The sequence below is a fragment of the Mauremys mutica genome, chromosome 8, assembly GCF_020497125.1.
Source record: "Mauremys mutica isolate MM-2020 ecotype Southern chromosome 8, ASM2049712v1, whole genome shotgun sequence".
In the NCBI taxonomy this organism is placed as follows: Eukaryota; Metazoa; Chordata; order Testudines; family Geoemydidae; genus Mauremys; species Mauremys mutica.
In genome coordinates this window covers 82,303,694-82,320,346 of record NC_059079.1, presented here as the reverse complement: position 1 = coordinate 82,320,346, position 16,653 = coordinate 82,303,694, and the positions used below count along the sequence as shown (strand labels likewise).

General features: G+C 41.1%; 1 protein-coding gene across 4 annotated transcripts in view; it reads right to left on the bottom strand.

Moving 5' to 3' along the window:
* LOC123375702 (rho GTPase-activating protein 7-like) overlaps positions 1-16,653 on the bottom strand; it is a 149,512-nt gene that overhangs the window by 13,346 nt on the left and 119,513 nt on the right. For all 4 annotated transcript variants that reach the window (XM_045026860.1, XM_045026863.1, XM_045026861.1 and 1 more), the window contains 7 exons: positions 12,549-12,620; positions 9,716-9,797; positions 8,856-8,919; positions 3,904-5,288; positions 3,282-3,452; positions 2,330-2,489; positions 328-526 (listed from right to left, as the gene is read on the bottom strand). In XM_045026860.1, coding sequence (XP_044882795.1) covers positions 328-526; positions 2,330-2,489; positions 3,282-3,452; positions 3,904-5,288; positions 8,856-8,919; positions 9,716-9,797; positions 12,549-12,620 — 2,133 coding nt within the window. The remainder of the gene's footprint in view (positions 1-327; positions 527-2,329; positions 2,490-3,281; positions 3,453-3,903; positions 5,289-8,855; positions 8,920-9,715; positions 9,798-12,548; positions 12,621-16,653) is intronic.

Below are 16,653 nucleotides of genomic sequence, written 5' to 3'. Positions count from 1 at the left end.
ACCACAGAGTACTGTTAAAGGGATGTGTGTGTGAGAGAGACAGAAAACACAAGGGTGAGGAAAATACTATTTGTTATATAATCTGAGACCAATATTTTCATATTGATTTTAGAAGCCCATCTTGAGACACACTGGATTTTATTTGAGAAGTGCTGAGCACCTGCAGCTCCTATTGACTTCAACCGGGCTTAAAGATGCTCAGAACTTCTGAAAAGTCACACCCCCAGCAGCATAACGTTGGATGCTCAAAATATGAAGCACACAAAATCAGGTTTCTTGGACATTTAGGCCAAAAGTAACTCAGAAAATTAAAAAAAAATTACATACACTGATAGATGTGGAGGAAGGATTCACAAAGCTTGCTAGTGAATATAGGCTCAGGAAGATCTCGGAAATACTGCTTTACCATATCTGCCACATCAAACGCCGACTGTCCTTCATACGTTACATTGTTTGGGTCATTTTCATTCATTTCCCTTAAAGAAAGGATCCTAGATTTAACGCCTGATTTTCTGAACAGGCCAACCTATTAAGAGAACAGACAGATGTAAGAGCCCAAACTTAAGTCAGAATAAGCAATTTTTCTCCTTAACTCTGACACTGAAGTACTTATGATGGCTGTGCATGTACACACTGTACACGCGACATGATTTTGCTCACAGGTACATTAAAATATATCCCTGACATTGCTCTGAAAAGTCAGCTACTACCAATGCACTCTGATCTCTTCAGAAACAGCTTGGAGATTCCCTATTCTCCAGCCAAACCACAGTGGGACTCTTTGTGCATCAGTTAACCCAAGAGTGAGAGAAGTGAGAGTCCTCACTGAAGACTTTTCTTCCTTTTAAATCTATTTGTATTGGCTCTCTCAATTTATATCAACAGGATACGATGTTAACACTAGGTCCGCAAGTGCCAGTGCACTTTGGATGTTATATACAAATCCTTTTCTCTTTGATACACAAGTATGAATTTAAATTGATACCTCGGTAATTGCCTTAAGCACCAAGCAGGATATCCAATCTCCTATTTTTAAGAGTTGGATAAGAACCACAATTTCCATTTTGTGGGAAATATTTCAAATAAGTTAATTTCAGTTTGGAATGAAAATTGGAAATTTTTAAAATTTTCCATGAGACAAAAAATTCTGAAAAATTCAATTTGAATAATGTCAAAACATGTCATTTCAATAGTATTTCAATTAATTTTGTTTCAACTTTTATAATATTAAAATATTTAGTGTTATATATTTTAATATATAGTAAAGTTAATGTTTTAATGTAATATAAAGTCAAAGCCAAATGAACCAAAGTGATACTATTGAAATGACATGTTTTGACGTTGTTACAGAATATATATTCCATTTTTAACAGCAAGATATAGATTTGTACACTAACCCCATAATATGTATTTGGATCATTTTTTCATTTTGCATAATAGTGTTATATATGTCTACACAAATCTGCAAATTAAACACTGTATTGACAAATCTTCCTTTAATATGCACACAATGACATACAAGGCGGCTCCCCAGTTTAGTTTTCAATGAAGAGAGACTTTATCCCAAATCCAGGACTCATGTAAAATGGTTTTCTAAGTGAACTGAATCTTTTTTAAAAAAAACAAAAAACCCACAACCCTCCATGGGTTTAAGTTATATGAGAAAAAGATTAATGAACCCTAACTAGATTTGTGAATCCAAACAGTTGGAGAGGGATGGAAAACTTCTAACTTTACACACTTTCCCCACCTCATTACTGAGGTACCGCAGCATATAGTATGTGGCTCATAATTGTGGGCACTAATCTAATATCTTCAGAGCAGCGGATAAATGTAACTTAGGCACAAAAAGGATGTTAAGCACAGCCCGATTATACGCCATAAAAAGCTATAGCTCAATTCTTAGAGATGTGAAATGAGAATTCCAATGTTGTGATGCTTTCAGACTGTACAGAGCAGACGCAAGAGGTGCTACGGGTGTTGGATTTTGCTTTTTACCACCAAAATACCACTAAGAGAAGGCAGTTGACCCACATTTGCCAAGTGATCAGAACAGCTGCAGGTGCTATAAACAAAGAAGGGCAGATAAATTTATACTGGGGTGGAAATAAGGTATCCACAAAAGGAGAACAATATCGCTATTCCCTGTAGGGTGCCCACTCAAGCCTGTTCAGACACCACTGTTAGAAGCCTTGGAGAGTCTCTTGAAAGGGTTGACAAAGCAAAAAAAACCCAAAAAACTGGTCAGCTCTCTAGGGGCTCCAAGTTAAAAACATACATGGAATAAAGTGTCACTCAAGTCATATTTAGGTTTGTTTTATATTTGTACCTGGTCAAGAAAGTGGTTTCTTAAGTACTCCATGGCCTGGATAATGCTCTTTGGAAGCGGATGGCTTGTTCGCTGAACATTTAGCAGTAATGGGACCCCAAATACATTTTTGTCCTTATAGTCAGGGGCTTTGATTTTTCTAATGAACTTTGGAACGGTCCTGAAAACAAAAATAAGTACATTCAAACCATTAGCTGCCCTTCCATTTAGGCAGTTTAGAGCAGGGGGCACTGAGGATGTTCCCCCCCACACACACACCCCTCTCTTTATGCTGTGCACATTTAGGAAGTCATGTGCCACCTTTGTTCCTTCCCCAAATGCTGCAGCCTTATTACACTCATGGCAGCACAAAGAAACCAACACTTAAAAATACAGCAACAACCTAGGCTGTGTGTCTTAAGTCCCTTAAATTAGCAGGGTGCAGCTCCCATCAAGAAATCCTCATTACAAGCTGAAACTCTTGCAGAATATACTACCATCCTTGTAAGAGTGGCAGGTTCCTCTGTTATGCCCCTATGTTCAGGTGCTAGAACCCCGCATAAAGATGCAGAATTGTTATTGCTGATCACAATGGCAGGTGAATTTTATTTATTTATTTAAGCGACAATCAGGATAGAAAGGGTTGGAGTGGGTCTCTGTCCCAGACCCTAATTCCCTCTATCTCAGAGGAGTTCTTTTAGAGAAAAGCCCTATGAACAGGCAAGCTTCGGGAGAAAGCAAAGACTGAAGCTTGGTCTGTTATTTAAGTTATCAATAATGCCAACTGTAGGAAAGGGTGAGAGTCTGGGTGAAATCCTGGCCCCACTGAAATCAGTAGCAAAACTCCCATTGAGACGGTGGGACCTGTATTTCACTCCAGATGTGCATATTCAGTTCAGAGCAGGGTAAGAGCCATCTGCTTTTGCCAACTGTCATTTTTCCTGAAGTAGACTATGTTAACATAACAACTTACCAGTTCCAGCCCTGTTTACTGGAAGGAGAGTATTTATCCATTAAAGCAGTGAGTTTCAACAAAGCAAGTTTCTGTATTCGGTTTAGGTGGGCTGCTGACTGGTTATCAATTTGTACAGAAAGGCTTTCCAAGTTTACAGTCTCCTCTGTAGACCAGTGTCGCCTCTCATGTCTAAGGAGTAAACATTATTTAGGTTAAAGGAATGTTCTTATTGCTCATGTCAGGTCTCTGCCTAAAGCAATGGAACACTTATGGAACATTTTGTCCTATCAATCACTTCAAAAGTGACCTGCTGTTTCCAAGCAGATTTTGGTTGCATTTGACAAAAAAGGTCTAGGCTATCAGGTACTCCACCAATGTGAAAGGTTCAAATTAGAGAGAGGAATGAGCCACAAAGTTTGGATCTGGATTTATCTCAGTGTTTATGTGGCCATCATCACTGTGATCCACAGCACCTAATACTTGGATCTGGTTGGTTCAGGTTTGACTCTAGTTGAAATGGATTTAAATTTCTCATTGTTTTGAGAAGGTGATTGTGTTTTGGAGTAAGGGGACGACAGGGAAGTTCTTGGAGGTAGGACAGAAGGAGGAGGGGAAAGTTATAAAGAAAAATGAAGCTGACCTGTTGGAATGTGATGATGATGATCCCATCTCTGAATCTGTTATATATGCCAGTTCTGGGGAATCAAGCTCATTGCCATGCTTGCAGTTCTGTTTTCCATCAGCAGCTGGTAGATCTGCCAGTTTCTCTACTGAATGCTTTTTTATCTCAAGGTGGATTTCTTTAGGGGAAGATGGACATGGAGAGGTTGAGTCGTTCGCAAAATCAGAGTCTCCATCATCTGAGAACTTCTCAGTCCACTGATTGACCAACTTTCTGAGCCCATTGACATGTTCCATAACATTGTCTAGTTCTGAAAAAACGTCGTCATCACTAACTTCCGGTGTCTCCATCTTATTAAGATGAACAGGAATGTTGGGCACATTGTCATAGATACTCAGTCTGTTATCTATAAACGACAGAGGACTCAGAGGGGTCTCAGACTCCTTAGAATTAGTTCTAATTCTGTTCCGCCTACATCCATGAAAGCTTCCAGTTCTCCAGTTCACAGAAGTGTTGTCTGTGGGAGATAAGAAACTGTTTGTAAGTGCTTTGGGGAAAGTCCCAGGCTTATGGCCTTGTGGTACGTGAAACATTTGGTTCGCATGCAAATTGATTTCATTTTTGAAGTTTTGCTCAGATACATTGTTCCACAGAGAGAGCTTGCTGGAGTCGGAGTCCTCCGCATACACGCCTCCCCGTTTAGCATAGCTCCTGACTTTGATGATAGGACTCGGAGTGCTCACTGTGCTGCTGGTCTCAGACTGGCTGCTGCTGCTGCAAGTGTGGGGAGAATAGGAAGAATTCTTTTTCATCTGGCTGTCAGATAGGTCACAAATTTCTACACAATTAAGGTTCTTCAGCTTCTCTTCATCCAGTCCCTCCAGAAGAACAGGTTCACCAATAGTGGGTTTGGCCTTTGACTGAGCCGCTCTCTTTACACTGGAACTCCTTATGCGCAATTTCTCCATTTTCTTTAAAAAGCTCTTCCCCTTTTTTTGTGGTGGCTTATCCAAAAGCTTCTCCTCGCTGATGATGTTTAAGAACTCACTAGGAGAAGGAGAACAACTAAAAGTAGAGTCAGGAGAGGCCAGTTTACTTGAGGAACACCTTGAGGAACTAGTGCTGGTCTCAACATCCTCAAAAGTCTTAGGGAAGCTGATAATGTCACTGTCCCCACTGCTAGTACTGTGAATTGAAGACACATCATGCTTCTCTCCTTGGTCTGAAAAGGATATCTCCTCACTACCAGTGCTCTTAAGTCTTGGACTGTCTGGGACTGATGCACTAGACCCTTTTTCAGGGAAACCGTTTACGCTTTCCAGGCGAGACCATCTCTGACTGCACCTCTCATAAGCCCATTTGTTACTTATTGCACAAGGTTCATCGTCTTCAGATTCATCACTCTTAAAGTAAAGAAAGTACAGTTCAAGGGGCAAAGTCCAGCAAGTTTTAAAATATCTAATATGCAATGAAAAAGGAGGTTTAACTTTTTATGCTTATTTTTGCATCACTGTAGTACTTTTAAATTTAGATTTCTACATTGTAACAACATTCAGTCTAAAGCCCTTCAGCATGAGCTTTGTTTTGCTTGAGAGGGTTTGGGGAGAGAACACCTAAGCAGGCTGGAAGCTTTGTTAAAAGAGAATAGAACTGACTGGATAATGAAAAATCTGTTTCACGGCAACTTTCAAAGTTTGGTTTCAAAATCTAGTTTCTTTCAACATCAGAACAAAGCCAAAACCCCTGGAACATGTTCATGAAAGTGAAATTGTGTTGAATTGTCTGTTTTTTCAGATCAAAACCTGAGCTTTTCTATTAGGGAAGGGGCTAGCTGGGTGAGTAGGTGCATGCAGGGGATGGGTGTGTGTGTGTCTGTCTGTCTCCAAGGTGGCGGTTAGAGCACAGGCTTAGGATGTGAGAGACCCAGGTTCAAGTCCCTGAATCAGACAGAGACGGGACTCGAATGTGGATCTCACATCCCAGGCCAGCACCAAAGCCACCAGGCTAGAGTGAGAAAGAAAGTCTGGCTGTCTCTCCTATCCCCAAAAAACTCTCAAAAGACATATGTTTCCACAAATATATTGGTTTCAACAAAATAGCATATTTTGATGAAATTCCATTTAGTCCAAAGTGTCCCAACCAGCTATAAAAGAGAAATCAAATACTTTCAGGGAGGTACAGGGTGGGATTTCTGGAAGTAGCTAAATAGGGTGACCAGGTGTTTGATTTTCTACCGGAACATTCGGTCAAAAAGGGATCCTGGTAGCTCCAGTCAGCACTGCTGACCAGACCGTTGAATGTTGGGTTGACGATGCCGCGCAGTGGGGCTGGCAGGCTCCCTGCTAGCCTCCGTGCTGCATGGCTCTCGGGAAGCAGCCAGCATATCTCCCCTGCATCTCCTACGCTGTCCCCACCCCAAGTGCCATCCCTGCAGCTCCCATTGGCTCAGAACCGCAGCCGATGGGAGCTGTGGGGGTGGCGTTTGCGGACAGGACTGCGCACAGAGCCACCTGGCTGCGCCTCTGCGTAGGAGCCCGGGGGTGGGGGGCATGCTGCTGCTTCCGGGATCACCCTCCAAACCCCTTGGCCCCAGCCTGGAGAACCCTCCTGCACCCGAACTCCCTGACTCACCCTGGAGCCCCCCTCCCCCATACTCCAAACACCTCGGCTCCACCCCCCAGCTCAGAGCCCCCTCCTATGCCCCAAACCCCTCATCCCTGGCCCCACCCCAGAGCCCGCACCCCCTCTCACATCCCAACACATTGCCTCAGCCTGGAGCCTCCTCCTGCATTCTGAACTCCTCATTTCTGGCCCCAATCCAGTGTGCCCACACCCCCAGCTGGAGCCCTCTCGCTCTCCCACAAACCAGCCCCTTGAGCCAGCCCAATGAAAATGAGCGAGTGAAGGTGGGGAGAGTGAGCAACAGAGGGAAGGGGGGAATAGAGTGAGCCGGGGGGGGCAAGGCCTCGGAGAAGGTGTAGGGGGCGGGGCAAGTGTGTTCAGTTTTGTGCAAGTAGAAAGTTGGCATCCCTATAGCTAAGTGACTTAGGCACACTAGTCCCATTGACTGTCAAGGGGCTTTGTGCTCTTAAGTGCTTTAGAAAAATACATCCGCAGTGCGCACTTTATAATTCTCTAGCCACTCATTTGTCTGAAAACAAAAGGCAGTGTCAGTAGCCAACAAACAAGTTAAAAATTTATCCAAATCAAAGGACGAGCACACTGAGTCCAATAAAACAAGTGTGTGTAGGTTCAAGTGACTGACAGCGATATATGGAACTTTTCACAGAATAGCATAAGAGAAGCAAAACCTTCCTTAATCAAAATCCCATACTCATGGGCACCTGCATTGGCAGTCTCAAAGGGTTTGTCCACACTACGGAAAATGGTATGAGTTTTTTTAAACAACATGATAATTAGCTCTCTTTAAAATCCCAGTGCAGAGTGGCAAAACTAGTCAAGGGAATCCTAGGCTTTTCCCTATTGCGGACAAGCCCATGGAGAATAAATTACCTTCTCACTTGAAGACAGACAAGGTGAGTGAGCAAATATCATTTATTAGACCAACTTCTACTGGTGAGAGATGCAAGCTTTTCAGCGTAGGCTATGTCTACACTGGCAATTGAATGACAAAACTTTTGTCTTTCAGAGGTGTTTAAACCCTGTTGCCCCGAAAGACAAAAGTTTTGCCGCGACAAGTGCCAGTGTGAACAGCATTTTGTAGGCAGGAGCGCTCTGCCGACAACACAAACGCCACTCGGTGGGGGGTAGAAGTTTTTTTTGTCAGTAGGAGAGACAAACAGCAGATACGCTGCATGACTTTTAGTGGCATGGTTGTGGTGAGACAGCCAAAAGATGTGTCGCTAAAAGATGTGTAGCATAGACAGCCTTACACAGAACTCTTCTTCAGTTCTGGGAAACGCATTCACAGTGTTACAGCTAAATACAAGGTGGAACAGATTGTTTAGCATAAGTAGTTAACACATATTTCAAGGGACCATTCTAGCTGAAACCTCTCATTAACACCTCTCCAGTCACAGAGAAGGGGGCGTGGGTAGTCAGTGGGTTAAAGACTGTTGTAATAAGCCACAAATCCAGTGTCTCTATTTAAGTCCATGATTTTTAGTGTCTAGCAGAATTATGAATTTAAGTTCCCAGGCTCATCTTTCGAAAACATTCTGCAGATCTCCTTTGAGAATGAGGACAGAGGTCAGACAGAGCGATCGCTTTGTGAAAAGTGTTCACTCACAGGTGATCTGGTGTTTGTCTTATTTTTCTTTGTGAATTAATTCAAGAGCATAGGTGACTGTCTCATTTCACCCATATAGTCGTTACTGGGTCATTTAGTGCACTGGATGAGGGACACCACCATGTTGTTTTAAGCATGTGCAAGACCCATAGATCTTGAAAGGTGTGTTGTGTGGGATGTTGATCATCATAGCGATGGAGCTATTTCTATAGGTTTTGCATCTGTTGTTCTGGCAAGGTCTGTTGCCACTTGGAGTTGGTGTGTCCTACTCTAGGGGGGAGCTTGCTTCTGATGATGAGTTGGGGGATTGTTTGGAGGCCAGAAGAGGAAGTTCAGGCCTGAATAAGAGCTTTGTGTAAGCTCAATAGCTTGTCTCTCTCACTGACCTTGTCTCTCTAATATCCTGGGACCAACATAACTACAACACTGCAGAACCTCACCTATAGATCAGTTGAGATTCAAGGATACAGAAAGGTTGCACAGAGCCCTCCTCTGAGCACAATTTTTCAGGCCCTGACTCTGAAGAGTCTCCCTAGTCAGGGCAGCACTTAAGCACATGTTGAGTCAGGGCCCCTGTGCAGTCCACTTGTCAATTCATAAGCATTAAAAATCTATGAGTAAAACTTTTGTCTTACTAGGCAATGACATGTGCGCCAAGTTATGTTATTTTTTTAAAATGCTCTATTTGGCTAAGTTATGAAATGAAAATTTAAAGACATACCCGCTTTCTCTGATGACTTATTTCCACTTTCATTGCTGCACACTTGTTCAGTGTATTTAACCGTCTAGGGGAAGGGGGTGGGGGAGGGGAGGAAAAAAAAGGACTTGAGACCTTAACCCAAATTATAAAAGCAGACAGACATTCTCATAACTACTCTTGAACTCTTAAAAACAGTCTGAACTTCTGCCAGTAGTAACTGACTTTCTGCTGTGGGTTCCTGAAATGTCCTCAAACCACCAACCCAGTTCTGCAGTTACATGATGTCTACAGCTAGAGTCCTCCCCTCGCCAAGTTTGAAGAGAGGACTATAACCAATCATTAATAAAAGCTTAAGAAACCTTTGGTGATTGTGAAGGATGCTACATCAATGTAAGACTTTGGCAAAGAAAAAAAAAATCTTGGTCAAATTAATGTTTTAAAACATAAGAAAAAAACTGATGGGACTAAAGTAGATCACTAGGACTTTCTCAGGTTGTGTGGTTTTTTTTTTAAATCGTATCACATAAGTAATCACTTTGGCATCAATGTGAAATGCTGAGATGTGATTCTGATGGTGAATGGATTAAGTGATAGCCAGAGTAGTATATTCCATCGCACTCTGTACACAGAGAAAATAGCTTTGCTATAGAGAAACTCATTCACTTAAGCACCTACTTAACTTTTAAGTATGTAAGGCCATTGGTTTCAATGGGACTTAAGCATTTGCTTAAGAGCTTTCCTGAACTGGGATGTTAGACAAGTCATCTGTTAAACAAAGAAAAACAACATACCCTCAAAAGGAGTATGTTAAATGCTAAACATTATAAGCATAATTTTCATGTGTGCTAGGCTGGGGGAAAATTCAAACTAATAATATTTACCTGAACAGAGAATCAATAGCATCTCGATCTAAAAATTCATGATCTTTCCTCACAGTTTTGATGTCGATAGGAAACTGCATGTCTGTGAATACAAAATATTTATAATTAAGCTTGGAGGGTTTAGATTTTTATCAGTAAAACATCAATTTTATCATACACACAAAGAGCAATGAAAAAAAATATATCCATCACCATTAATCGAGATTTACAGTTAGGCAAAGTAAGAAAAACGCTGCTTGAGAACTTAAGAGTTTGATTTAAGGCTATTTACTTTGTATATTTTGATATGTGATGAAGACAATGTGTTTTAATGGTAATAAGCTTTAACTTTTTTCTTCTCAAAACTCATTTCAACAATCATAAAATAATTGTCTGACCCTTCCATTGCATGACCTCTCCCAATAATTTCCTGCAACTGTGAAACTTAAAAAAAAGATAAAAATTGAAAAAAGCTTAAAAAAAAAAATCACACACTGATATCTCCTGAAATTATTTAAAAAAAAAAAATGAAAAAAAAATTAAATTCTGCCAACCCTACTTCTCTTTTGACAAGGATCATAATATGAACATCTGCAAAGAAGTTAAACAGGACTTGCCATCACATTTCAAGCTAGATAAAACTAAATAACTAAGGGCCCCATCCTCCAAGCAATTACATATGCATAATTTTACGCACATGCCCTCAATGGGATTACTCACACGCAGGGCTATCCCTAGAGGAGGTGCAGTACCTGGGACATAGGCGCCGAGTTTCCAATCTGCTGGGGGTGCTCCCCCCAGACCTCACCCCACTCCACCCTGCTTCTTTCCACACCCACCCCACCCAAGCACGCTGTGCTTTTGCTCCTCTCCCCTCCCCCCCAGAACCTCCTGACCACGAAACATCTGCTCCGCAGCAGGCGCTGGAGGGAGGGGAGGCGCTAATCGGTGGGGCCTGGCTGAGGGGCAGGAGGTGCTGGGGGGAGGGGGAGGTTCTGGTAGGGCGGCTCCTCCTAGCCCCCGCACCTGCTGCTCACCTCCTAACCCCACTCACCCACCTGGCTCACCTCCTCATGATTTTATCGAAGTGCAGGGCCCCCCCAAAGCGTGGGGTCTGGGGCAGTCGTCCCGATTCAATGTAACCAAGGGACAGCTCTGCTCATTTGCATAAATGTTTGCTGGACTGGGGCCTCAGTGTTTACAAGACTAGGCTATTAGGTTGCATTAAACCAAGGTTCTTAGTTTTATTTAACTTAAACTGAAATGTGATGGCAAGCAGAGTCTAAATATTTTGTCAAAAAAATACCAAAATTGCTAGAATCACGATAAAGTTACGATATGGCAATACTGCCTACATGTATTTATAAAACTGGAATTTCTTACAAAAATCTTGTCTATGGTAAGGACCTGCCCACTACACAGCCTAGACCAGGGATTGGCAACTTTTGGCCCACGACCCGCCAGGGTAAGCACCCTGGCACTCTGGGCAAGCACCCTGGCACGCTGGGCCAGTTTGTTTACCTGCTGCGTCCGCAGGTTCAGCCGATCACGGCTCCCACTGGCCACGGTTCACCGCTCCAGGCCAATGGGGGCGGCCGGAAGTGGTGGCCAGCACATCCCTCGGCCTGCGCCGCTTCCCGCAGACCCCATTGGCCTGGGACACTCTGCTTAAACTTTAATGAGCTCAACAAAACATGCAACACCTGAGTAAAGTCAGTTCTCCAGTTTAAAAGTATGATTAAAGTTTGACAGCCCAGATTTTGAGATCTACCCTCCCAGATCAAGGAGCCTGCTAGTTCCACTGGCAATGTTTTTCTTGGATTCTTTTATTGAGATTTAGATATCAAGCAAAGTCAGAACACTGCATTCCATCCTCAGGCTAATTCAGAGAGCATTATACAGTATGGTACCCTGAGTATCTACACAAACTGTAAGGTTGCATATAACACGCTAGTTTATATCTACTATCTATTTCAGTCTGACAAAGGATATCATGAGACACCACATTTTAAGGCATATGACTTCCAAGCTCAGCTTTGACTATTTGATTTCTCAATCTTAATGTTGCAATCACTGATTTGTTTGCTGGTCTGTTTTAAAGAAAGGAAGTGTTGCCAGTGATGTTTGTAACTTCCTTGATCTATAGCTATTTGGTTTCACGTCCCCTCAACCCAGCTATCCTAAATCAAAAGTTTAGACTGATAAATATTAAAAAGCATACTTCTAACATGCACACATAAAACTGCTCTGTTTTTAAATGTTTATAACTTTAAAATGACAATCATTTTTTCCAAACTTGGCATAACCCTTATAGCCCAATAACACTATGAGAACAAGCTGAGACTGAACTTACAATCTATTTGAGACATTTTTGATTGGAAGAGTATTCCCCCCACTTAAAAAAGTGGTTCAAACAACTATGTTCAAGCATTTCTGGAAGGGTGGAGAGAGAACTTGAGGGATTGCTAGGAGTAAAAAACTAAACGTGGAAAATTTCAGCCAAAAAGGAAGGAGATTGAAAAAGTTCTGAGCTATTAAAAAGTAGGGAAACTGAAATTCAACCTGAATTTCAATCTCTGCTACCAGAGCCTATTACTCATTATTTGCTCCCCATTTTTTTTTTAAACCCTTTACATTGCTGCTCAAACATTAACTTAAGATATAGTTTCCATGCGCACAACTCAACTCCATGTTTTGTTTGTTAAACTGTATCAGATTAAATTTGTATGAACTCGTTACAACAATATGGCTGTGCCTACAGTATAAGTGTGGTCAAAGGTACTGGGCTCTGAACTTTTTTTTTAAAAAGGGATTCTAGTTGGATTTAATATCAGATGTACAGATCATACAGTACCTTCAAATAACTGAGCATATTGGGGGAAACCAGCAGCCCTCAGCCAGTCACAGGCTTCTTTGGCTTCAATTTCTGTAATAAAACAAAAGGTTGACTTTCAGTGGTGAACAAAAAATTTAAAGATCAAGCAATTAGGGTAACTTTTTAAATAAGCAAGATTATTCTGTATGACCCCACAAAGGTGGATTCCTGAGGACACCTGCATATGTGAGTTCTGCTAGTTTACCATTTGGCATCACACACACACACACTATTTATTCCACTGTAGAGTAGATGAAAACATACAAATATGTTGAAAGTGGGGTATATTTGCTATATAGTATACCAGTCTACATCATACATTTGTGAAAATCTTGTGCTCTGAAACATCTGTTATACGTTGGAATGAACAAAAAAGGATATATGATACATATGTCCAGCTACTGGTCCAAGATATCAATGCCCAGTCACACATACTGACTCTTAGGCATGACAGCAGGACATACACATAGCAGAGAATACTACTTTATTAGTTAAACTGGAAGACCAGCACACCATTAGTAACATTGAACACCACTTACTAGTTCTTAGTAACAAGAATTTGCCCCAGTATAGTACGTTGGTAGAGTCTTAATATTTTGTTCCTTGCCCACTATCAATTCCACTTGGTAGTTACTTCAGAACAACAGATATCAGGAATCAACTGCTCATTTTATAGCAATTATGGCCAATACTATAACATTCCCACAGGAGCAGAGGCAAAGCATAACCTTACAGAAATACAGAACACTCACCAGATGCCTTAAAAATGTAAACAAGTTTAGTATGCTGTTGGAAGAGCACATACCAGCTGCTTCTAAACTGTGCCAATATTGGAAGTTACTAGTGTCTGTTGTGGAGGAGAGGAATCCTGAACTGCACTCGTCTCCTTCCTAGGTATACTTCTAGTTGAGTTATGAGTACAACCAAACTGTCAAGGCTTGTCTGACACACAGACAGTCCCTGTGCATTCTCCTCAAATCTTTAGGAAGAGCTTCAGAATCTGGCATATTAGACTGAAGGAACAAACTGGTTTGTTAAAATATGTTTTCTAAACAAAAAAAATGCATTCCATACATTTATGCATAGGAATGCATCGCCTGATTTTGCTTGAAATATTCAGCAGTAAGTTACCAGTTTAGTAAGGTGAAGGAATTAATCTATGTATTTCTAGTTTTTTCATGAATGTACTGCTTTGCTCCTTCTTCATAAAGTGAATTTTAAATCTCTCAGCTCTGAATCTATTTTATTACTAAGTCAAATAAGCTCAGTTTGATTAATTTAGGTAATCCTATTGCAATGCACACCCATTTTCACCTTCAAGTAAGTAGGTTGAAATGACATTTGTTTTAAATAGACTGATTCACTTCTCTCCATTTTTTAAATTTTTCACATACTTATTTCTATGCCACTATGCCAACTTCAACAGTCTAAATACACCATTGCTGCTGCTCTCATAATACACATTTCAGGTCCAACTGCCCCTAGTTTGCACATAATTTTATCAAAGCATAGCCTTTAACAAAAAAATCAGGAACAGATTGATAAATCACACGCACATTCCTAAATGACATACCCACAATAAGGGAAAAGAAGAAGAATAAATCTTTAGGCATTACCTTTACTAGGAAAAAAGCTTTGTTCTTAACTCGAGCTGTCTTCACTAGAATTTGACCTTGTGTTAGGTAAGGCCATTTTAGTTTTCACACAAATCAGCAGGTCAAGGAAACCTTAAGTTCACCATAGTCTTTAACTCAACCTGCTAACTCCGCAAAAAGTAAACTACGCCCTGCCTTGTCTTCATTAGGACTTTAACTCGCGTTAATTAAGTTAAGCACATCTTTTTTCCAGCAAAGACAGAAGAGTCTACATAGTCCCATAAATGTTAAATAGTTTCCCAGGTTAAAGTAACCCAGAGCTTCCTTCTGAAACTACAGCTACATTTCCACTGCGAATTGAATCAAGAAAAAACTAATCCAGGAAGGAAGCTTAAAAAATGTTTCCATTAGTAATTTTTCCATCAGCTAATGATCCTGGACACAATGACCTTATCACCCCAGTGGTGGTCCCTTCTGGAACAAGGTCAAGGCAGCTTCGGAAAAGTTGTACTGCTGTCACCTCTATTCTGTAGCTAAATGAATTTCTACCTTCAGGTATTTCAATGCAGCACTGTACACAAAGGTTACAGATACTACAAAGTTCTTTACTTTGGCCTGGTTTACACTACGAGTTTATCTCGAATTTAGCAGTGTTAAATCGAATTAACCCTGCACCCGTCCACACAATGAAGCCCTTTGTTTTGGTATAAAGGGCTCTTAATATTGATATCTGTACTCCTCCCCTTTGAATACGTTCATCTTGGCCTGCTGCCCCTCTGTTACCAGGCTTCTGTACAGGAAGCATCAATACACTCCTTACTCTATATCTGTTCCCATGTTACAACTTTTGAAACAATCTAGCAGTTATTATTTCACTGATAGAAATGGTTGCCAAAATGCTCTAAAAAGTCGGTGGATGCCACGGACATCCAGGGAAGATTTAGGTGCAGCTCTAATGGGAATTAAGATCATTGGAAAATAGAGTCCCAGCTGTTTAGATATGATCTAAGGACATTCCCTACTCTTCCCCCCCCCCCCCAAAAAACTGTACCAATATGATACTAATCAACCTGAGAGGAGGAAATAAACCTTATCAAAAGGAAAATTTGTGTTGACCTACATCAGACTCCTGATGTGCCAGGCCAGTTTGCGGCCTGACAGCAAGGAAATTTAAGACATACGATGTCTGAAGAGCTATTTGGCAGCAATGACATACATATTAAATACCCAACTGATGTTTTCTATGGATGCACACAGAGTGTTCCCTCACCCCCAAAATGTTAACACCTGAAAAAAGGGCAATACTCATGAAGGCATGGCACTGTATTGTACCAACAGTATAGTATCAAACTTGGGCACCAAGTGTTAGAGATGTAACAAGGAACTTCTGAATCCTGGTTTAACTGAGCTACTATAATCATGAATATTATTGCTCTGTAAACTAACACAGTGCTTTAAAAGCGTAGCTAAGAGCCACGAAAGCTCAGTGAGGACTAAACTGGAGTCTGAGATACCCGTTTATGTAGAGCAGAGCCCATCGCCTTACAAATAGTTATTTAGCCTGTTGAAATGGTCACCCATGTTACTTTTTGATCAGGGAAGCAGCCTAGCCTAGTAGTTTATGCAGAAGAAAGAGACATGAACTTTTGACTTCTAATACCTGCTCTGTCCCACGGCCACTTTGCCCCTCCCAGTCTCAGTTCTCTCCAACTGTGAAATCAAGGTATGTATTTTACCTTAAAGTGGTATGGGGATTAATAAATATTTGTACAGTTCTTGTAACAGGTGTACAAACTTTGTGTGTTAGCCACTATCAATAACTACCAACCTCACTAAATTATTAGAATTGTAGTATCTGTGTAATTGTATAGGGGCAAAAACAACAGGATCTATCAATAGACTTATTGACCAACTTTTTAAAAATAGAGATGCTAGTAAACACAGCATGATTCTAACTGCTTACTCTTTTTTATGCCAATATAGCTGCTCAGATGCTTGTAGGGAAGGAGTCAGCCCCTCCTAAATAGAAGCAGGAAATGGGAGATCCTTTGAAAAGCTGGCGCAGGAATGACACTCCAAATTCTATTACAATTACATCCTCTTTCTCAGGATTGAGCAGAAGGCAGATTCCTAGAGATCGTACGGCATTATCTGTATATGGTATGAAATACCAGAGTTACTCTGACATGGCAACTCCTCCTCACACATTAAATACACTGTTTGGTTTTATAAATATTTAAGCAGTTGGAAAATTTCCATTTCCTGCAAGCCCCATTAGTTTATCAGAGATTAGAGGCAGCACTTTAAAATTAGCTGTTTTCTCTTGCGCCAAAGGTGATAGGGTCACTGCCAAATGTTTATGGGAAGCAAAACAAAAATGCATGACCTGTGCCAATTTTCCATATAGGATTGTAATAGAGTTACGTAGGCTGGTTATCACATAACCAAAATTTAGAAGGGATGATTAGGTTCAAAAACCAAACAAATGC